The sequence below is a fragment of the Stenella coeruleoalba genome, assembly GCF_951394435.1.
Source record: "Stenella coeruleoalba genome assembly, chromosome: 15".
NCBI classification, from domain to species: Eukaryota; Metazoa; Chordata; class Mammalia; order Artiodactyla; family Delphinidae; genus Stenella; species Stenella coeruleoalba.
The window spans coordinates 11,807,196-11,831,225 of NC_137161.1; the positions used below are offsets into that span (position 1 = coordinate 11,807,196).

Genomic DNA, 24,030 nt, shown 5'->3' on the forward strand with positions numbered 1-24,030 from the left:
ACACCCATGTTCAAAGGCCTTCAGGAGGCCAAGGGTAGCTAAAAAGCTAGTGTGTCGTTTAAGTAATGCTAGCTTTCTTTATCCTTGAAAGCTAAAATGGCTACTGCCTAAAAAGAAAGTACTTTGAGGGACCAGGACTGTGACCTGGAATTAAGCCTGAAATAATGACCTGGAGAAGCTTCTTGTCACTGAAAGCCTTTGGTATGTGAAATTGTGAGTCCTGTAAAATTTACCCAGAGCACCGGGGGGAGACGCTCAAGAGAATATTGGCATCAGAAGAGAATCCCTGGGTTCATCCAGTCCAGCCACTTAGTTGTATATTTGAGGTGAGTGGTTGGGTGGCCTGGCGTTTCTCATTCCTAAGTACGAATTTCCAGGTGTCATTCTATGCAGTCACTTTTACCCAGAGGGAGATTTCTTCCCTCTGTATTCACGTGCAAATGCACACAAACTTCCCGTGCTGATGGCCTCAGTCCCCTTCTGGTCACATACTCAGGAAAGTATCCTGTTGCCCACATCCTTCAAAACAGGTCTGTTGTGGTAGACAAATAAAATGAACTGAGTCACTGCCAGTACGTTTCATACTTTATTCCGTGAGGTCGATGTTCTTTCTTAACCTCTTTCTCTCTGGTTTTTGCCTGCTCAGCCCATAGTTGTCTTTTCGTCTCCTCTCCCAGCAGGTGGTCAGCCTTAAGCGAGCTAACTCTCGAAGAATGCAAATTCTTTATATTTTACAAATGCTTGTCCTGATGGCATCTTTCTAATATATATATATTTCCACTTTTTTTCAGTCAAGAGAGGCAAGGGTTTGGCCTTTTCTCAAATGGGAGGAGAAAGTAGTGATTCTTCCTGGCATCTGTTACTCAGCACTTTTCAGTCCCCGCTCAGCTGGATTTGGTAATTTGAGGGAGAAAGCAGAATTTTCCCACCACCGTGGACTGGGGTAGCCGTGTCAACCTGGAAGCACACTGGACTCCCCTGGGCAGCTTTACAAGATGCTGATGCCTGCCCCCACCCCCGACCCCCAGAGGGTCTTATTTAATTAGTCTGGGGTATATCCTGGGCATAAGGATTTTTAAAAAGCTTCCTAGATGATTCTAGTATGCAGCCAAGGCTGCTGAACCGCTGATGTAAAGCAAAGTTGACCGAGCAGGCCATTTGGATCTGCAGGTAGGAAGGATGTCTGTTGTGGTCCCATGTTATAAATGTAAAAGCAGCTGCCTTCTTTGCCGTCTACCTCCCTTGCTGGAAGAACATGTCCTGATTCGAAATGGATTAGATTTAAATTAAAGAGTAAAACCGTGACCATAGAAATTCAGCAGGCTGGCTTTTTCTCTCAGCAGTTCCCTCATTCAGTAGGGTTGTGCTTTAGAAGACTAAGAAATGGGTGTTTGGGGCTTCCCTGGTGGTGCAGTGGTTGGGAGTCCGCCTGCCGATGCAGGGGACGCGGGTTCGTGCCCCGGTCTGGGAGGATCCCACATGCCGCGGAGCGGCTGGGCCCGTGAGCCATGGCCGCTGGGCCTGCACGTCCGGAGCCTGTGCTCCGCGACGGGAGAGGCCACAGCAGTGAGAGGCCCACGTACTGAAAAAAAAAAAAAAAAAAGAAATGGGTGTTTGGAACCCCTGAAGAGAGTATGCAGTATAGTCCTCCCATTTCTAGGCGGCTGGAGGAGAGCTAGGACTCCACAATAACCAGGCACAGTTTTACCAGGTTGTGAGCAATTAATTTCCTCTGCCTCTTCCAGTTTAAAAGGCTTCTACTACTAGTGGAAAGGTAGATTTTGTTTAAATTTTTATGTAAAGAATTTAAAATTAGAAATGAGGAAATTTGTGTTTGTTGGGGGTGGGTGTTCTCCACGGTGTAGGGCAAGGTTATGGAGGACTTTCACTTAGGAGTTGTGTGTTTCAGGTTTTCTTTTTTAAAAATGACATTATTAATTTAGTAACCAGAAGAAAAGAATAAGTGGTGTTTTGTTTCATGCTAGCTGCTAACGAAACAGGAGGGAAGGGGGCAGGGCACAACCTTTAAAAGAATGACATAGCCCTTGGGATATGACATAAACAGGTTAGAACCAACTAGGTCCAAGATGGCGGAAGATTCGACTTCCAGTAGACCTTGAGCCTCATAATATACTCTCCGTAATACATTAGCTAAATGACACACCCACAGGCGCATGACAGTTCCGAGGCTGACCGTAAAAGGTCAAAAATTAGGCGGTGGCCCAATTCCTGGAAATTCTGCCCCTTCCCCCCAAAAGCTGGAATTATCCTCCCACTAGTTAGCCTATGAAGTTACCCGGCTCAGAAAGACTAACAACAACCCCGTATTTCGAGGCCTCGCACCTTCTGAGATGGTCCACACTCTGTCTGTGGTGTGTGTTTCTTCCAAGGCCATTCTCGCCTTTTGCAATGGACTGCATTCTTCTGCCTATGGAATGTGTATCTCTAAACAAATCCACTTCTTACCTATCACTTTGTCTGTCACCGAATTTGAATTTCTGTGCTGAGACATAACCTGAGCTTCAGTAAGTCCTGAGACCAGGTGTGTGATCTCTGTTAAAAGACAGTAGGTTCATGGGACTTCCTGGTGGTCCAGTGGTTAAGACTCCACGCTTCTAATGCAGGGGGTGCGGGTTCGATCCCTGGTCAGGGAACTAAGATCCCACATGCTATGGGAGTGGCCAAAAAAAAAAGACAAAAGACAGTGGGTTCAAGTCCCAATCTGGGTTGTACAGTTTCACTACCAGGCCTATTATATACATATCAGTGTTGGAAGGAAGTAGAAAGGAATTTATCTGTGTCCCCAAACAGACCCCCAAAGTAGGATCATTAAGGTTAGACGGTGTCTTGTCTCCTCTCCCACATGTTTTTTTAACTTCTTGTTCCCTACTTAGGTTGTAGCTCTAAGGCTTGGTTCTGTCTTTGCCTAGAATTATTATTCTGTTTTTGTTGATTTGCTTATGAAAATGCCTGTTGTCATACTTCTGGGAATTTCTTTGCCTAATTACTGTGATGCCGTTTCTTTTTTTTTCCCTTAAAAAGTATTTATGTATGTATTTATTTCACACACACACACACACACACACACACACACACACACACACTGTATTTTATTTTTACAAGAGATAAATAAACTGACACCAAGCATTGTAAATGGATGACCACAACAGAAGCAACAATGATTGCAATTACCAAACACGAAACACACTCACACTATGTCATAATATTGACATTCAGTCCAGGAATCCTCCACAGTAACAGCGCCTTTACTTTGCAGTGAAAATTGATTTGTATATTTGACATGGGACTGAGTGAACTGATGAGGATGACTGTAATTTTTGTGATGACGTTTCTAACCAGCTTCTCCCTCCACACATGCACACATCACAGACATACACGTTTTCTAGAACACATGAAAACTGCTAATTTTTTTTCTTAAAAAGAACCATTTTATGTACAAAAAAATATGTGTGTATATATATGTATACAATTAAGCAAAATGAGAATCACCCAGAGTAATGATTAGCATTGGAGGTTCTTGATGTAGCTTTTTGAAATGTTAATACCTTCAGAAAGGGCTGGACTTAGGATGGATTTGCATGTGTGAACTGAGGACTTTGGGCTAATTTCTGTGTAAATGTAATTTTACCTTTAGTGTTCATGCTGACTTGGTTTATGTCTTTATATAAATGCAAGCTTATTGTTTTTCAGGAAAGCTGCAACTAAAAAGGACAGAAAGCATTCTGTCCTTTCCTGCCCTGTTAAGAGACTTAAATATTATTGTATTTACGAGATGATATGAAACCTATTATATATATATGAATCCTTGTATTCAGCCATATTTATAATAAATACTCATAATATAAAAAAAAAAGAGACTTCAAATTCTCTTCAAGTTGCCTCTCATTGAGTTTCGTCCTCCGAGTACTTGTAGAATAGGCAGCCATGTGTCTGTATAAGAGGACTCACTGTATTAGCCATTTGATTCTTGGAAGCCTTTTCATAGTGCTTTTTAAAAACTATCCATGTTGAAGATTCTAGAATTCCAGGGTGCAAAGTGAATGTGAATAGGAAGTTTTAATTTTCATAGAATCAGCATGAATCCAAAAGGACTGGAGAAAGAGATTTTCATACTCTGAAAAAATAGGGCAGTGTAATGGAAAGAGTTCAGTCGGGTCTCTGTTATGCACTAGCCAGGTCTCCTTGTACAAGTTGTGTATACGGTGCCTCACTTTCTTTATCTGTCAAAAGATAAAGAGGTTGGAGGACCCCCTTCATACCTCCCCCTAGGAAAAAGGCCTCTGCTTTACTCTTTAACACATCACTAAAATGACAGTAGATTTTGTGTGTGTGTGTGTGTGTGTGTGTGTGTGTGTGTGTGTGTGTGTTTAATGGCGTAAACCCCTGTAAATGAGAACAAGAAAGGAGACCACAGCAAAAAATTTTGCAAGTTGGAAAGCAGATGGACCAGTGATAAAGGACTTAATGGACCCAAGAAAACTGACTGCTAATGTGGCAGCAAGGAAAGCCAGCAACCACTGCAGTTTATACCCCAGAATCCCTCAGAAGCTCAGGAATCAGCAACATCAAGTACTTTTGGAGATAAGAATAAAGGTGGCAACTAAGATAAAGGTTGGTTGAAAGCTGTTTAGAAAGCAGTCAGATACCCAGATTCCTTCCCCCGTCCTGGCAAAGTACGAGAGACTTGATAACCTCCAGAGATGGCAAAATAGAGGGTCCTTCAACCGGGGGGACCTGGCTTGGTTTAGGGTACCCTAGCCTTTTCCTCTTCCTCAGTTTTAGGGTGCTTGCAGCAAAGAGCATGTGATTCTGGCAGGAGATTAGAATAGACTTCTCTGGGGAACCTGACTGGACCAAGAGGAAAGACCCAAAGATATTGACACCAGAGGTTTCCAAACCAAACTTTTGGCCAGAACACCCTCTGATGAAGAACCTCAGTCCAGACCCTTCCAGTTAGCTTTCGTTCCCCACTCCTAAATATTAGCAGATGGCCAGGGATCACTGTGCTAGAGACCAAAACAAATAAGAAGCAGCAAATTGAAAGAAACAGAATATACTGGGAGGAAAAAACTTAACTATCACATATGTTCTCAAGGGTCAGAGGAAAAGGATTGCAAACATGGAACAAGACATTGAAAAAAAAATGAACATTCAGAAAATTAAAGGGACACTTTGAAATAAAAACTCTAACAGCAGAAAATGATAATTAGAAGAAGGACTGGGTAAACTTGAGGAAATCTCTCAAGGTAGAGCAGAAGAATAGCAAGATGGAAAGTCAGTTAGAAAAGATGAGAAAATTGTAGGGCCAGGAAGTCCAACATCTGAGTCCTATTTTCTGTTCTCCAGAAAGATAGCACAATACAGAGGGGAGGAAATCATCATCACAGTAATACCTCCTCCTCACCCCAAAATTTTAGAACAGAAAATGAATTTCCAAACTTTAAAAGCCCACCAAAAGGTCAACACGGTGGGCTAGACACACCAGTATGAAATTTCCTGAAGAGAAAGTTCTTCACACTTCCAGAAAGAAATTACTTCACCTTTTACAAAGATAAAGAATGGGAATGGCTTCGGACTTAACAGGCACAGGGGAATCTAGAAGGCAGTGGGAAAGCACCTTTACAATTATTTCCAGCCTTGAATTCTATAAAACCAACCAACCGTGTATCAAGTGAGGAAGAATGAAAATAATCAGCTATACAGGGTTTCAAAATCACTGCCCTTTCCCCCTTCTTAGGAAGCCACTGGAAGAATGTGCTCTACCAAGTGAGAACAAGGGAGAAGCTGAACTTAGGAAAACTGAGGTTCGATACTATAGGAAGATGAAGGGACTCCCCAGGACACTGAGGAAGGGAGATCCCAGAGTAGCATGTGCACATCAGGCTCACAGGAAAGCCTGTCCAAACTGGAGTGGATCGGGAGGTGCTGGACCTTCTTAAGGAAGAGGAAATTGAGGGAAGACCTGATGCCTGTGTCTTCAGGGGAAATGAAGTGGCAAAGGGCATGACGTCAAGTTGTCATCATTTCACATAAAACTAAGCAAACAGGAAAACAAGACAGTCGCTCCAGGAAAAAATAATTATGCAGGAAAGGAAAAGTAATCGTAACTTTCCACATTTCTCAGCTACAGCGATCGTCATAATATAAATACTGAAGGTTGTCCTAACCACGATTATCATATTTGACTGGAGGGAGACTGGAGGATGGAAAGCGTATGTGTGTGGCGGGGGCAGGGGAGGGAGGGAGCGCAGTCTTCAGCTCCCGCAGTGAGAAGTCAACAGATGGACCTAAAACCGAAGCATCGAGGTTGGGTGTGCAGGCTGACGGAGATAAATGCTGAGGTAGTAGGTGAGGAAGTGAGAGCGGCTCCTTTAGAGAAAGACATGCGAGGGGGCCCTGTGTTTTTTTTTTTTAATTACGTTGTAAGGTTATTTGACTGTGAACTGCCTGCATATAAAGCTATAACAACAGTAAGAATAGAAACACTGGTAAACTAGTATCATCTGGTTAACATTTTTATTGACAGGTTCAGATTTTAGCTGAAGAGCTAGGCCAGCGGCCTGCCTCCCCAAAAGATGATATCTAAGAAAAATACTCCTTTGGTAGGCATCGAAGAGTTGTAGGAGTGATGACATGTACCAGTCTGAGTTGCCTTTTTTTCTTACCTCTCTAGATTATCCTCTTGACTTGAACCACAGCGAAACCTTCCTACAAACCACAACTTTTCTTCCTGAAGACTTCACCTACTTTGCAAACCATACCTGCCCCGAAAGGCTCCCTTCCATGAGTGAGTAGAGCTCTTGCTTATCTTCCTCTGCTTTTAAAACTGATGCCTTCTTATTTGAGTAAACTAAAAGGGAGAGTGTTCTTGAGCTGTCGATGTCTACTTACACAGAGATTGTAAACGCCTCCCGGATGTTGGGAACGGGGATTCTGAAAGTTACTTGTGCCCTGGCTCCTCTTCAGCACTTCTGTAGGGTGGCCTGTGTTCCTGGTGCCATTTTCTACCACATTTTTCACTCTCTGCTTTACACATGCCCCCCTCCTTTGTAACTCGGGGTCTGTTAAGATGTCCTAGAGAAAGTGTAGGCAACCAGCTTTGTCTTTTAGTATAAATCTCACACTGATTATATGACTTGCTCGCTATGAGGGAAGTTATTTTCTTAACAAAGTGCTAGTTTAGGAAATTCTTGGATCTTTTCTTTCTCTTCCTTTTTCTTCTTCCTCTCCCCTTCCTCTTCCCCTTTCCTTTCCTTTCCTTCTTAGAATCTCATGTATAATCTGAAACAATGACAATGTACTGTTACACCTTTTCTGTACTTTGGGGCTTCTTGGACAGTCCTCTTCTGGACTTGAGTCCGAGACGATGAGAGTTCTGAGTTTGGACGTGACCAGTCGGGGTCACTGATCAATGAATTGGGATAGTGTGTCTATACATGCCTCAGGAGCACACAGCGACGGTGCCAAGCTCAGCTACTTTCCTCCTTCCATTTTCAGAAGTTCAGCTGCTGTACACCCTTGGCAGAAGCAGAACTCAAAGGCTCAATTTCTTGATTTGCTGCTTTACACAGTAATAGTAATAGTGATTTGCTGAAATGCAATGAGTTGGAAAGCAGAGGAAGGGACCCCCATCCCTGTTAAAAACACCACCCACTGAAAAAGCACTGAACTGCTCCAGAGATTACAACCCTGAACATAGGAATAAGAATACCATTTTCTGGCCTCTTAATTATTATTTTTTTCCCTCCTCTGTTCAGAGGGCCCCATAGCCATAAACATGAGTGAAATTGGAATGGATGCCATCCATGAACTCTTCTCTAAAGACCCAACCATCAAGCTCGGAGGTCACTGGAAGCCATCGGATTGCATTCCTCGATGGAAGGTAGGGGGTGAGGTCAGACCCCAAGTGCTGGAAGTCTACCTGCCATCATCTGAATCACCATGGGTTTCACTCTGACCTTTTGTAATTTGCACCCTACTTACTACTTAATGCAAAATATTTGCATTTGATGGGAACATACTGGAGGAATGGATTTCCCTGAGGACTCTTCTGTAGCCACAGAAATTCACATTGTTCTGATGACTGAGCCAGGACCCTTTTTCTTCCTTACAGGAATATTGGCTAAGCAGGGGGTAGGGGGTGGTAGGTCTCTTGTGACACATTTGCAGAAGCCATCTTCACAAATTCAGTGCTTCATGCCTTATTTGGCATTGTTGCCGTGAGTCTAGTGGAATAAAAAGTGGAGTTATCTAGCCTGACACTGAGAATTGTTTAGTTTTTTTCTGCGTGACTCTAATCAGGAGACATCGGTAGTGTGGATCAAGCTTATGGCACTGGCTTAAGTCCATTCTTTCAACAAGTATTTAGTAAAGTGCCTGTTCTGTGCCAGCCCTATGAGATGCTGTGGTGCAGCAGTGATCAAAGCACGTCTGGAACAGATCAGTGTTTCCAGCCCATCACTGGGTTGTAAAATCAATTTAATGAGCAGCATTTAAAAAAATTTATGTATATATATAAAAGTGCATTGCATGTTTTAAGGGGAAGTACTGTTCTGTGAAGCGTGTTTTAGTTGTATGTCTCTGTATTTGTGTACTGGGTCACAGTGAATATGAATGTATGTCTTTCTCTGGGTTGTGGTCTCGAATTCATTTGCAGGCCCACTGTGTACATGGTATGGCACATGTAAGAACGAGGTCCACTTACTTCCAAGGGTCGACTTGCCACCATAGGTCTTCATTTAGAGAAGCTGAGGATAAGACAGCTCCCAGAACTCCCCAAGAGCTGGTCCCCGATTCTGCAGAAGTGCCCTGCTGCAAAGCAACAGATGAGGGGACCAACAGGGCGGCCTCTTTTGCTGTGACCCATTGCAGGTGGCAATCCTTATCCCCTTCCGGAACCGCCATGAGCACCTCCCGGTCCTGCTCCGACACCTGATTCCCATGCTCCAACGCCAGCGCCTACAGTTTGCATTTTATGTGGTGGAGCAAGTAAGTGGTCCTTCTCTCTTCTTTCTCTTCTGAGACAGCAGTTTAGAGAGCTTCAAGCTAATGCATCCTTGGTGTAAAGATCCAGTAAAACTGAAAGCTCACAGTCGACTGAGTCGCCCTGCGGCAGGAAGGGGAGCAGAGAGCAGTCCTGCTTCTGGTTTGAGATGTTGCTCAATATCAGCAGATTTGAGTGCAGCCTGGAACTTGTTTACCCTGAACAAAGGCCTCTTGTGGGCTGCTTTTGCTAGAGCTGCTTTAAGTGTTGTCTTTAGGCCCCAGACCCAGGAAATTCCCCTCAAGATAAGGAGCCACAGGTCGAAATGGCAGTGTTGTTATTCCTTCCGTATATGGGGCTGGGTACCCTTCTAAATGCTGTTACATGGCTGACCGTCTGCCTTTACAACAGCCTTGGGAGAGAGGAGCTTGGGTTTATCTTTATCACCCCTTTTTATTTCCGAGGAAGTCAAGGCCAGAGGTCAAGTGATTGTGAGTCAGTGATGAGCTGGGCAGGACCCACCTCCCTTCTGGCCCAGGATCTCTCAATAAGCTCTCCCTTAGGCAGGGCTGAGGCAGCAAAGATTGTGCTTCAAGAGTCCTTTTAAAAATAAAGGTCTGCTTCTTTTAGGTTGGCACCCAGCCCTTTAATCGAGCCATGCTTTTTAATGTGGGTTTTCAAGAAGCAATGAAGGACTTGGACTGGGACTGTCTTATCTTTCATGATGTGGATCATATACCAGAAAGCGATCGTAACTATTACGGATGTGGACAGATGCCAAGGCACTTTGCAACTAAACTGGATAAGTATATGTATCTGTGAGTATCATTTCCCCTTAATTAAAGAGGTTAAATCTAAAGGGATGGTGAGAGATGCAAAGATGCCAAAATCCAATTAGCTCCAACCTGAATGGCAATCAACTGATGAATGGATAAACAAAATGTAGTATATGCATCCATACAATGGAATGCTATTTGGCAATAAGAAGGAATGAAGTACTGATACATGTGACAACATGACGAACCTAGAAAACATTATGCTCAGTGAAAGAAGCTAACTACTAAAGACTGCATGTTATATGATTCCATTTATATGAAATGTCCAGAATAGGCAAATCTGTAGAGACAGAAAGGAGAATAGTGGTTGCATAGGGTTGAGGGGAATAGGGGGAAATGAGTGACTGTTGATGGTGGGTACAAGGCTTCTTTCAGGAGGGTGATGAAATTAATTAAAATTGTTGGTGGCCATGGTTGCACAGCTCCATGAATATACTAAAAACCATTGAATTATACACTTTTAATGGGTGAATTATATGGTATGTCAATTCTGCGTCAATAAAGCTGTTATTAAAATAATCAATTAGGAAAAAGTGCAATTAGCTACTCAGATTGATGCGTCTCGTCCTGAGGAAACAGTTTCAGGTGGTTCAGGGCAGTAGCACAGAGAGTATTGTTTTACTTAAGACTTAGTTCTCCAGTGAGATGGCCTGTTCTAGGAGAAAAAAATCACCCTTTAATGCACAGATGATTGATACCATACATCTCCTTTTAGGCTTCCTTATACTGAGTTCTTTGGTGGAGTGAGCGGCTTAACAGTGGAACAGTTTCGGAAAATCAATGGCTTTCCTAATGCTTTCTGGGGTTGGGGTGGAGAAGATGACGACCTGTGGAACAGGTACTACCTTCTTCTGATGTCTTCTAGAAATGCTACCTTAGACTCTCCAGACTATCACTGTCTAATAGGAATATGATGTACTAAGCCATGGATGTAAATTTCAGTGTTCTAGTAGCTACATTTAAAAAGGTTAAAAAAGAAAAAGGTGAAATTAATTTATTATATTAATAAAAATATTTTTTAAATTATATTTATCATAGTATATCCAAAATAATACCCTTTCAACATGTAATCAATATAAACTATTAATGAGATATTTTACATTCATTTTTTTCTGACTAAATCATAGAAATCTGGTGTGTACTTTACACTCACAGCACATTTTACTGAAACCTCCGCAAACCAGAGGTCAGATGTTTGTTATGTGTACACAGATTTGTCCATGCCATCAGATAAGGCTTGTATTATGTAAGTTTATATGAACAATCCTGTGTGTGATCAGTGTAAAGTAGTATTTTTACAGAGTAAGTAAATAGTAACCTAATAAGGAACAAATAACCAAAAGAATTTCTACCTTGTATCCACTTTCTATCTCAGCTTTGAAAAAAGAAAGGGTGTGTTGGTTGTTAATACAAAATAATATTTTCGGGTAAAAATTCAGATGATACAGATGTGTCTAAGCCAGGGAGTATAAGTCTTAATCCCCATTGTTACCCTGTTTCCTTCCCAGGAAGTAGCCATTTGAACAAGCTGTTTCTTTCTATAGACTTCTTTCTATTCATACATAAACAACCCAGACACATCCCTTCTCCCCTTCCAACCATGTTAGAGAGCCACTTCATTATTTTTAACAATTGCATGGTATTTCTTTTTGTAGATAGACAACAATTTATTTTAATCCTCTCTTGTTGATGAACATTGTTTAATTTTGAACATGTTTTGTTCACATGTGCAAATATATCTTTAGATTAAATTCCTAGTTGCAGAACTGCAGAGTCAAGAAGTAAATGCACTTTTTTTAAAAATTTTTTTTTTATTAATTAATTTATTTTTGGCTGTGTTGGGTCTTTGTTGCTGTGCGTGGGCTTTCTCTAGTTGCAGTGAGCAGGAACTACTCTTTGACGCAGTGCGAGGACTTCTCACTGCGGTGGCTTCTCTTGTTGTGGAGCACAGGCTCTAGGCACACGGGCTTCAGTAGTTGTGGCATGCGGGCTCAGTACTTGTGGCTTGCAGGCTATAGAGCGCAGGCTCAGTAGCTGTGGCACACGGGCTTAGTTGCTCCGCGGCATGGGGGATCTTCCCGGACCAGGGCTTGAACCCGTGTCCACTGCATTGGCAGGCAGATTCTTAACCACTGCGCCACCAGGGAAGTCCCAAGAAGTAAATGCACTTTTAAATTTTGATAGTTATTGTCACATTTTCCTCCAGAAAAGATTGCAAAAATATTCTGACCAACAGCACATTAGCGTACAAATTTTCTTACACCACCAGCAACATTGGATGTAAACAACCTTTTCAACGTGTGCCGTGTTTCAGCTCTGTAGTAGCTCCATGTGGCTTGTGGCTGCTGTTAGGCAAAGCAGCTCCAGACAGTTCTTTCTCAGTCTGTTAGGTAGAAGTGGCATCTCATCCTTTTAACTTGGGTTTCTTAGGAACCTAGTGAGGATGAACAGCTTTTCCAGACATTTAACTAAGTTTGACTGGTTTTTGAATCCAGTTGAGCTCCCCCAGGATATCTGCCATAACTCTCGTCTTGCTCTTTCCTCAGCTCAGCAAGGAGCCCCTCAGTGCAGGAACCTACAGCTGGTTTTCCCCAGCGCCCCGCACAATTCCAGACACACAGTAGGCATTTCATATATATTTATCAAGTGAGAGTGAGAACACATCTTCACACAGTCGGCCCTCCGTACCCATGGGTTCTGAAGTTGAGGATTCAACCAACTACGGAATGAAAATATTAAAAAAAAAAATTCCAGGAAGTTTCAAAACGCAAACCTTGGATTTGCCACATGCTGGCACCTATTCTCATAGCATTGTATTAGGTGTGATAAGTTAGCTAGGTTTGGTTTAAGGTATCCTGGAGGATGTGAGTGGATTATAGGCAAATACTATGCCATGTTACATAAGGGACTCAAGCATCCACAGATTTTAATATCTGTGGGCCCAGTGCTGGAACCAGTCCCCCACCCAGAGACTGAGGGCTGACTATATATCAAAATGAGAGTATAATTTGGAGTCGAGGAGGATGTTGAAGTATGAAAATGATCATAAATATCGCATAGATATCCAAAGTCTACCCCATGTATTGCGTATTTCTTGGAGTCCTATCAAGTTTCCAGTAAACCCAGCCTGGGAAATCTTATATTTATCATGTTAAGAATAAATATCCTGAACACCTCCTCTAAATTCTTCTTCCCTCATGGTGACTTTTCATAAATTGTGAAGTTTTATATCTATATCGGAGGACATCATATAAATTAGCTCATCCCCCTGGTGATGGGGGAGGTGGGCGGAGACATAAGGTCTCTCTAGGGGGGACACACGGTGACTCTGACTTTGCTGACTTGCTCTGTGGTAGGTCATGGAAGACAGGTGTGCCCACCGGGGAGAACATGTTTCTGATAGGACCCAAACAAGCCGGCCCAGAGGGAGTGTGGTTGTACCTGTCACGGAGACCCTGTGTCACACCTCAAGAATTTTGAATTTCTTTTTGAATTTCAAATTTCTTTTTGAATTTCAAATTTCTTTCCTTCTTCAAAACGTTTTTGTATTGTAGACTTCTTTTCTAAAGCTGTGAACTTATCCAGAGGGGAAGCAACATGAATATTTAGATGCAGAAGTTCTGTTGTTCAGCTTGGGGTCCTTCAGCCTCGGGATGGGTTTGGTCACCTATGGGACTTGATCATTTTACCCAAAAGCCCACCCTCTTTGTCTTGGACAGAGTGCAGAATGCAGGCTATTCTGTGAGTCGGCCAGAAGGTGACGCGGGGAAGTACAAGTCCATTCCTCATCACCACCGCGGAGAAGTCCAGTTTCTTGGAAGGTTGGTGCAGTTTATTTATTCCTTGTACAAATATCCTGTATACTTCGCATTTCCAGGTGTCCCCGAGCACTGCAGCCCCTGTCTTGCTCCCCACCCCTCTCCAGGGTCTTGTTCGGACAGCTGTTTTAGAGTTCCTATATATATTTTAATTTAAGTGTGAGGCAGGCGTTTGGGGGCAAAATCATACCATTGGTGAAAATTTTTGACAGTAAGATCTTTTAAGGAAATCACTCATTCTGTGTCTTAAGCTTTGTCGTCTCCTCTGTAGCCTTCAGGGAGTTGGGGAAGAATCCACTCCGGTAAAGGTTTCTGTGTAACTCACAGTCACATGACAGAAAGTTTGGCACCCTCTCTGCAAGCTCTGGTTCTGGAAGGGTGTCCCTCAGCTTCTGTTTGCGTGGTTGCAGCTGCTTTATTACCCTCTGTACGTTCAATAAAGAAATTCCTGATCGGACTGAGCGGGGCATGTGGGTGGAGTACGTCTCTGCGTCCTCAGGAGTGGCTCTTTGTGTCTTTTGTTAGTAGTGGGGAGCACTATTCTCTAGACAGTCGATCTGGCTGCGTGAACTCTGTTTTCATGGGAGTAAGCAGGCACTGAATACAGACTGAACTTTCTCATCCCATGTGTTTAGCAGCTTACCTCCCACTTCCCCACTCTGTGGTTTTGGGAAAACCAGTTAATCTTGAGAGCCTTGGTTTCCTCATCTGCAAAGGGGCAGGCACATTAAATGAAATAATGCTGTAAGTAAAACACCTCGCATGAAATAGGACGTGTTTCTAATTCTAATGATGACGTGTAGCCTGGAGGAGCTGAACGGCCAGTCACCCGCCATGTGGGGCAGGAACATCGTTTTGGGTTGTGCCGCCTCCTGTGGTCTGCCCTGCCCCGTCCGTGTCGTGAGGAGCTTGGACCCTCGCTCAGAGCCACCCCTCTGTTCTCTGCTTAACAGGTATGCGTTGCTGAGGAAGTCCAAAGAACGGCAAGGGCTGGACGGCCTCAACAACTTGAACTACTTTGCAAACATCACATATGACGCCTTGTATAAAAACATTACTGTCAATTTGACACCCGAGCTGGCTCAGGTGACCGAGTACTGAGACGAGGGGAGAATATATGTTTGCTTCACCCACCGCCCCCAAGAAAGCAGCCTGACGCCATGTCTCGGGGCTCCGCAGAGGAAGAAAACAGAAATCCAGTGTGGATCCATGAGGGATCACAGGGTTCAAGGAAAAAATGTGAACAGAGCACACGCACATAACGCCTTCACCGTTTGGACCCACTGGACTTGAGGGAGTCAGCCGGGAACTGACTTGCTCTTTTCACAAGACAGACGTCTGTCCTGCTGCTCTTCTCCCTCATCTTCTGCCCTGACGTCCCATCTCCTCCACAATCTGCAGAACCGGAACTGTGATCCGCCACCATCCCGCCACGAATGGCCTTGGGAGCTTCTTGCCCTTCAGAGCAAAGAGGCAGACCCACCACAGGGCAGCTGTGTTTTAGGAAGAGCAAAGGCAACTCCACACAACCATTCTTCTACATCTCTGGTGTTCTCTTTGGTTTCATTAAAAAAAAAAAAAATTACCTGCTTTGGGTGGGGATGAGGGGGGAGTGGGGGAGGGATTGGGGAAGATAAATAGACATATAACAATCACTTCTTGAAGAAGTATAATTGTAAATAAGCCATGTAAAATGCCTTTTTTAAATTTAATTTTCTAGCTGGCTCCGATTCAAACCGAGGGTTTATAAATTAGATCCCGTATTTGTTTGGCAGATGCAGGAACTCAGCTCAAATGGAATAACATCGTCTCCCAAATTGCTGTCACTCTGGAAGGGAGTGGTTATAGGGCATGTCACAGGAGACCAAAACAGTCCAATCTTTATCACCGGTAGCTAACTTCTTGTGCCCCCACCCCTGTCCCCTTTTCCAAAAGTCTTGCTCCCGACTTTGGCTCTGGAGTCTCTGCCCTGCTGGGCACGTCCACTCTCATCCCAGTCTTGTGCTGAACACGAAGCTGCTGTGTTAGAACACTGCTCTCCCGCTTGAAGCAAACCCGTCAGGTGGGCCCACTGTGCGCACACCCCTGGATCTCTGGACTTCCTGTCTTGTCCTTCCATCATCGTAAAGAGAGAGTGTGGGTGTTGTTTTTCCCTACTTCCGTCTCTCTCTTTTTCTCTCTCTCTCTCCTTCTTTCGCTTGCTCTTATGGAACTTCGCCACAGTTTCTGAAGTCTGTGCCTAAATTACCAACCAGCTTCAGCGATTCCTTTGAATATTTCCCATTTTGGTTTCTGGAAAGCTTTGTCGTTAACACTATTAACTAGGACATAGAATGATGAGCAACTGAATTATGAAGAATTCAGCCAGGGAGCAGGTGACACTCGTGTGCTATGGGTCAGCTGGGATCCAGGTTAGACCAAATCCAAGCTTTGGGATTAGACTAACAAAGCTGCCGGACGGCGGCCGCAGGAGCCCAAGTGCTCCATTCACACCCCCATGTGCTTTCTGAAGTCAGATTCTCAATCACATTTGAAGTTGTGCCTTTGTGTTTACGCCTGAGCCGAATCCCTCACCTCATTGTCCCCTTTGGCTTCTGCAGAATTCTGAAAAATGCCAGGTTTTTCCCCTCCTTTTCCATAAAGCATATTTATATATCATTATTAGGAGTACTTTCTGAAGAGTACTTCATGTTTTTTTTTAATTGCCTTGTTTGCCTTCAACTTCCTTAATTTTCATGGTTTACATGGGTGTGTGTAGAGGCTGTATTTGTTTATATACACATGGGTTGGGGGTTTATTCCATTGCATGTGTTGGTTCCATGGACGTATGATCCCCACACGCTGTGGGAGTGATTGGCCAGGCCTTGTTTTTTTTGTTGTGTTTTTGTTCCTTCAAAGAGGAGAATGCTATTTAGAAAATAAACTGCATTGCAAAGCTCTTACCAGCTCATATGAGAGAGCAGACTCCTGCCCTTGAACACGCTGGTAAGTTGTATCATAATGTTTTAAAAGAGTTTTTTTTTTGTTTTTTTTTTGAGCATTTCTTGCTTTAAAAGACCTTCACGAGGAACATGACACACAGACGTTCTTTTGGCTTTCCTTTGATGTATGGTGCAAATAGCAATAAAGATTTCTTTCCCCCCTTCCTTTGAGCACCCCCAGGCCTCTGGGCTAGCCTGGCCTCTTCTCTCTGAGGGCTGTGAGCTGCTTTCAGTGTGACAAAATGATGATGTCATTTGGAAGAATTTGCCAGGACAGACTGATTCTTGGTCAAGAATGGCTCGTGTACACTCGGCAGCATTGTAAAATGATATTGTTTGAAGCCTTTCATTAACACATTTACCATCAAGAACAAAATGTTGGCAAAAGGCTAACACCTGATTTGAAAAAGAAAATGCTGATTTGAGGACAAAAGGAAAAGTCTCTTTCCACTGCTCAAAGTAGGGTCATTTAAATCATCTTGCAGTCATGTGTGAGTTTGTTTTATTCATGTGAAATCTCTTGCTGTGCACTGTAAGTCATTTATCCACCAAGCTGAGTATCGCGTGGGGAAAGGTAAAAGTTAAAAACACAGCCAGGCCTGTGTGCTGTTAATAGTGTGAAATTCTCACGTTAAGAAAAAAAGAACAATAAGAACCAAATGTGACCTTGCATATATTTTGACAGCTGAAATTCTTTAAGGCTACCAACGAATGACCCCTTAAATCAGTCTTGTCTTTTGATTGCTGCATATAGGAAGAAGTTTTCCTTTCACGCTGTTTTGTTTTGGGGGGGGGTTATCAGCAAAACTATTCATTCTGACATTACAGGGCCTCTTGTGAGAGCCCCTCTACCACAGACGTTAAGAGCTAAGCAGCAGCACACGTACTGATTGTATCCACTCACCAATGACCATTACATTGAACGTAGCTCGCTTACTTCCATCACTACGAGTTTTTTGAGCTTGCTCTTATGTTTTAAGAGGTGCCAGGGGTACATTTTTGCACTGAAATCTAAAGATGTTTTAAAAAACACTTTTCACAGAAAATAGTCCTTTGTCATTACATTATTTACTCATGTGTTTGTACATTTTTGTATGTTAATTTATGAATGATTTTTTCAGTAAAAAATACATATTCAAGAACCAAACCTTGGTGGTTGTCTGTCTTTGTCTGGGACAGTTTGACTTCTTAGAGCCTTGGCTTCCACTTTGCCGGGCTGAGCTCCAGGTAGTCCTGAGAGAAGTACTGCCAGCCCGAGCCCTGCAGTCAGACCACTTGAGTGAAAAATGCTGCCCATGTAGCCAAAGCATCGAACCCCACTGTGCTACCAGGCATCCGCCCACACTTGGGTTTTCGTTCAAGAACTGGCCCAGGCGATGCCCATCAAGTCGAATAAGACACCTGGGCAAGGGGTGGGGTGAGGGTCGATGGAGTTTGCCTCCAGGAGGTCCTCTGGGGCCAGTCCACAGTTTGCCGTCTGCCTGATACTGCGTGGAGTATAATCGTAGCTTCTTTTTGTTGAATGTTTACCACTCACTAATATTTATTGCGTGGAAAGTTCTGTGCCCAGGTGCTAGGGATATAATGCTCAGCAAAATAATAAAGGGTCAGTGGCTTCATAAAGTTTACTATCCTTTTCTCCTCCTGCACTCCCAGGTGGAGGGCATGATTTAACTACAACCACGGTAAGTGCTATAAAGGAGGTAACTCCGGACCATGAGTGCACGGTAGGGAAGGCGTCCCTGAGGTGCGGTGGGTGAGCTGAGGGGAGATGAACAGGGTACCCCGGGAGCTGCAAGAACAGAAGGCCGGTAAGGCGGGAGCAGAAAGGGCAAAGGGGCACAGCGGGCAGTGTTAGACTGGGGAGGTGGACGGGGCTGGACCATGCAGTGCAGGGCCCTGTGAGCCAAGGTAAAGCTTTCAGGTTTTATGTTTAGAGCAGTGGATTCAAGCGCTTCCAGTAGGTAGGGCTGTGTGTGATGTGAGTTGAGAGTAATTTGAACAGAGGCCTCTGGCTGCAGGGAGAATGGCGGATTGTAGAGAAAGAAGTAGGAGGACCAGGTAGGTGAATGCGGTCATGGTGGGGCGTGGTGTGCAGGACGGAGGAGAGGAGATGGAGGGATGCTGACGTAATACTCACAAGACCTGGACATGGATTGCTGTTGGGATGGAGGAATCCACTAAGCTGGCTTTGCCACTTGTATGGATGGCAAGGCCATTTTCATGAGATGAGGGCACTGGATGGCATTGGACCAGGTTCACGGGGAAGGTCATGAGATCAGTCATGAGTGTGCTGAGTTCAGGGGGTTTTGAGACAACCAAGCCGAAACAGCAAACAGGCCGTTCTGCGTATGCTGGCTCGGGGACTCAAAGGAATAGTCGGGACCACAGATGGATTTGTGAGTCTCTGGGGTAGGAGATTAGTGAAAATCTAGGAGTGGATGAGATTGTTTAGGGACGGAGTAGAACAGGACGCATAGAGGGAGAACAGAAGGTGGTCTTGACCCAAGACTCTAAGATCTCCATTAATAACAGTTGGGAAGAAGAGGATTAGCCAGTGGGGCAGACAGGAAGAGCGAAAGGAGGAAGACAGGAGTGGATAGGACAGGAAGGTCAAGGGAGGAGACATGTTCAAGGGGGTGGTCAATAGCACTGAATGCAGCAAAGAAGTGATGCAAGATGAGGCATGAAAATGAAGGATTAGCAGCGGGGAGGACATTGGTCGAGGCTAGAGCCATTCTGCTGAAGTGGAGGTGCAAGGGGAACCACACTGGAGAAGACCAAGAAAGGAGGGGGTGGAGTAGCAGCGAGTGCAGGCGTTTCTTGAATTTCCTATAAAGGGATGAAAAAAGAAGGCTGGTACCTGGAGGAAGTGTGCGAGGCTCAGGGCAGGTTTTGATTTTGGCTTTCCAACAAGAGAAACTTCAGTGTGTTTTTGAACCCCAGGGAGATGCCCACCAGAGAAAGATAGCTGAATATACGTGAGACAAGGAATACTCCATCAGGAATGCTCCCGAACTAGTAGCAGGGGGTGAGATCAAAGCAAACACCAGGAGGCATTAGGAGCCCTTCCTATGCCATCTCTAATTGGCAAACAGCCCGTGAAGACCCATGTTGCTGTTAAAAGATCCAGGATCCCTTCTAGTAAGTCACGAGAATCGGAATTTGGCCGAATTGATTTCTGGTTCTACCACTTCCTCCCCACTCAAAAATTTTTTTAATTTGGGGGAAGTCCAGTGATAAAAATAGTAGTTTCCATTTATTGAGTGCTGCTTCTGGGTCAGGTGCTGTGCTAATTAAGTGCATTGTGCACTCTTAATCCTCAGCCCTGCAAGGTAGACTCTGCCCCTTTCTCTAAAGTGGGGTTTCTCAGTCTCGCCTCTTGACACTTGGGGGCAGATAATTCTTTGTACGGGATGGAGAGGGGAGGGTTGGCATCCTCTCTGCAATGTAGGCTATTTAGCTGCACCCTTGGCCTCTACCCTTTAGATGCTGGTAGCATAGCACTCCCTCCTCCCAGTTGTAACAACCAAAAATGTCACCAGGCATTACCATGTGACCCTGGGGAGAGCAAAATCCCCAATTGGGAACCATTGCGCTAGAGGTGGGGAACGGCAGCCACCAAGCCACCACTTGCCTGAGGTGACAAAACTAGCCGATGGGGCCAGCCAGGATTTCAACACCAGGTCATTTTTACCCCAAGGTAAATGCTCTTAACCCCTAGGCTACTTGTGATGCAACTTCTTTTTCTGCATATGTGCTCTTACTAGCTTTTGTTCACAAACACAACTCACAAATATTTTTATTATAAAAGTAATACATGAGCACATGCTTGCTGAAAAAAATGTTTCAATTCTCCCTTTAATTTTAGCAGTTTAGCTGGTGTCTGTATGTACCTATATGCCTACGTGCATGTATAGGGAGATAAAGACGTATACTTTTTTTTTCTTTATTGGAGTATAATTGCTTTACAATGGTGTGTTAGTTTCTGCTTTATAACAAAGTGAATCAGTTATACATATACATATGTTCCCATATCTCTTCCCTCTTGTGTCTCCCTCCCTCCCACTCTCCCTATCCCACCCCTCTAGGTGGTCACAAAGCACCGAGCTGATCTCCCTGTGCTATGTGGCTGCTTCCCACTAGCTATCTACCTTACGTTTGGCAGTGTATATATGTCCATGCCTCTCTCTCGCTTAAGACATGTATACTTTAAAAGAAACTTAAATTGTATTACTTTTGGCTTTGTATATTACTATTTCTTGGTGACCTCTTCTCTGTGAATGAAGAGCTGTCTCAGAGTTCAAATGTCACTCCCTCCGGGAAGCATTCCATGGGCACCCAGTCTACTGTGCGTCAGCCCTCATTCACCTTTCTTTTGCTTCACAAGATCTCTTACTCTGAATCCTGCTATATGGTTATTCGTTCTTTGTTCACTGACTGTTGGCCCCACCCAAATGTAATCCCCATGAAGGTAGAGACTGTTTTATTCCCTGCTCTATCCCCAGTGCCAAGAACCAGTCCTGGCACATAGTAGGTGCTCAATGAATATTTGTTGAATGAATGAATGAGCAAACCTATATTATTCCTGTGAATGGTCACATGTAGTATGGATGGATGTAATTTATTTACCTATTCTACTCCTGAGGGACATGGAGGCTGTTTCCAATTTTCCACTATCACATGATATGCACCACAGTGAACACAGCTCCCCATAAATTCGGGTGCATATATGTAAGCAGGTCAACTTGAGAGAGTCCAAAAAGTGGAATTACTGGGGCGAAGAATTTGCACATTTTAAATGTTGATGGAATACACCAATTTGTCCTACAAAAAGGAAGTCTGAATTAACCCTTCTACCATCTATGAATGACCATGCCCTTTATATCTTTAATCCCCTGTAATTGATTTTGTGTATGAGATGAGGTAGGGGGGAGGGTCCAAATTTTTTTCTGAATGGACTGCTAATTGTCCCAATATTGTTTATCATAATATGTAATTTCCTCATTGTTTTTGAAATACCATGTCTCATACATTAAATTCTTTAACAAGATTCTTTTTTTTTTTTAGTTAATTAATTTGGTTGCACCGGGTCTTATTTGCAGCAGGCAGGCTCCTTAGTTGCGGCTCATGGGCTCCTTAGTTGCAGCTCACTGGCTCCTTAGTTGTGGCATGCAAACTCTTAGCTGCGGCATGCATGTGGGATCTAATTCCCTGACCAGGAATCGAACCCGGGCCCCCTGCATTGGGAGCTTGGAGTCTTAACCACTGCACCACCAGAGAAGTCCCCTTTAGCAAGATTCTTGCATTCCACCAAGTTCTTTGTCTCATTCTGCTTTACATAGTTCATATTTATCCCTATAGTATATTTTCAAAAGACAAGTATCTCTCATCTTCCATATACTCCTCGAACTTTTAAATGTAAGCTTTCCTAGAAGTGGAGTTTACATACGGAAGAATCCATAAATCATAAGTGAATAGCTCTTTGAATTGTTAGAGTGAACATATCCATATAACCTCATGATTGTTTATTATTAAAAATTTCTTGGCTATTTTTATGTATTTTCTTAATCCAGTGAAATTTAGATTCATTTTGTCAAGTTCTATTAAAAAATCGATATAGGATTATGATTGACATGACATTGAAGTATTAATTTGGGAAGTCTTAGTATCTTTACAGTATTAATTCTAATCTCCAGAATTACCAAATCCTTTTGCTCAGAGAAAACATGAACCATTCCCTCTAGCTGTGACCAACTCATCATCCTAAAACTATGGGGTTTTTTTGTTTTTTGGTTTTTTTTTGCGGTACGCGGGCCTCTCACTGTTGTGGCCTCTCCCGTTGCGGAGCACAGGCTCCGGACGCGCAGGCCCAGCGGCCATGGCTCACGGGCCCAGCCGCTCCGCGGCATGTGGGATCTTCCCAGACCGGGGCACGAACCGGCGTCCCCTGCATCGGCAGGCGGACTCCCAACCACTGTGCCACCAGGGAAGCCCTGCAACTATGTTTTTATTAGTCAGTGGATTCACAACAAAAATACTATGAAAAAAGAAAAATCCCTAAAGGATAGGCAAACAAATCTGATGGCATCTTTCTATTTTGTTGTATTATTTTGTATTTCATTCCATTACAATTTTTCTTTTGACAGATATGTCTGTGGTCTTGTCACCAGCTAGAAATCTTGGCTCCAAGTTACTTCTCCTGTGGGTAAGTTGGTCTTAAGAATTAGGATTTGCTAATAGTAAGAACACCTTAGATTTATATACCGCGCTTCATGGTGAAGCTGCCATGATGAAGGACGCTCCGTTGGCTGACCACCTATTATGCGTCAAGCATTGTGCTAAGTAACTCACATGTCTTTGCACTTACCCTTCACAATGACATCATATGGAAAGTACTGTGACCTCCCTTTTGCAAAAGAGAAATCAGGACTGGAGAAATGTGACTTCACTTAAGGCCCCAAGCTCCTGAGTGGGATTCAGAGATGGGTGTGTCTGGCTCTTTCTACATTCATCTTATCTCATCTGATTTTTTCCATGTCAAATTGAGATGGTTCATTCTTTTGTTCATTCAGGAAATTTTTGAGCACCTACATGATACCTTAGGTCCTGCTGTATACAAGTCCTGGACTGGGTGCTGGGGATTGAGCAGTGAGAAAAACAGAGTCCATATTCTCCAATCCAGTTGGGAAGAAAGACAAACACAAACAAAACCCACTTCATAGTATCTATCAATATATCATGTTAGGGAGTGACAAGGTACAGCTAAGGTTTCAGTTCTAAATTGTTTTGCCTCCAATAAGTGTTGACAAGGATGTGGAGAAATTGCGTCCCTTGTGCACTGTTGATGGGAATGTAAAATGGTGCAAATGGTATGGAAAACAGTCTTTCTTTGAAAATTTAAAATAGAATTGCCACATGACCCAGCAATTCCACTTCTGGGTATATATCCAAAAGAATTGAAAGCCTCAGAGAGATAGTTGTACTCCCATGTTCATAGCAGTGTTGTTCACAATAGCCAAAAGGTGGAAGCAACCCAAGTGTCCATCAACAGAGGAATGGATTAGTAAAATGTGGTACATATAATGGAATATTATTCAGCCTTGAACAGAAATTCTGACACATGCTATAAAATGGATGAACCTTGAGGCTATTATGCTAAGTAAAATAAGCCACTCACAAAAAGACAAATACTCTACGATTCCATTTATATGAGCTTCCTAGAGTAGACAAAATCATAGAGACAAGAGCTAGAATGGTGGTTGCCAGGGACTGAAGGGAGGGGGAAATGAAGTTTTGCTGTTCAGTGGTAATAGAATTTCATTTTTGCAAGATGAAAAGTTTTGGAGGTGGTTGCGCAACGGTGTGGATATACTTGACAATACTGAACT

At 43.5% G+C, this 24,030-nt stretch overlaps 1 protein-coding gene across 6 annotated transcripts in view; it reads left to right on the forward strand.

Moving 5' to 3' along the window:
- The window catches only part of B4GALT5 (beta-1,4-galactosyltransferase 5), a 154,070-nt gene extending 131,142 nt beyond the window's left edge, over positions 1–22,928 (forward strand). For 5 of the 6 annotated variants that reach the window (XM_079946470.1, XM_079946471.1, XM_079946472.1 and 2 more), the window contains 7 exons: positions 6,695–6,808; positions 7,779–7,903; positions 8,893–9,009; positions 9,635–9,822; positions 10,556–10,678; positions 13,560–13,661; positions 14,612–15,243. In XM_079946470.1, coding sequence (XP_079802596.1) covers positions 6,695–6,808; positions 7,779–7,903; positions 8,893–9,009; positions 9,635–9,822; positions 10,556–10,678; positions 13,560–13,661; positions 14,612–14,759 — 917 coding nt within the window. In that variant the 3' untranslated portion in view covers positions 14,760–15,243. Of the gene's footprint in view, positions 1–6,694; positions 6,809–7,778; positions 7,904–8,892; positions 9,010–9,634; positions 9,823–10,555; positions 10,679–13,559; positions 13,662–14,611; positions 15,244–22,788 lie in introns of those variants that run through there. The other variant, XM_079946474.1, reaches the window with a different exon arrangement.
- The last annotated feature ends 1,102 nt before the right edge of the window (positions 22,929–24,030 follow it).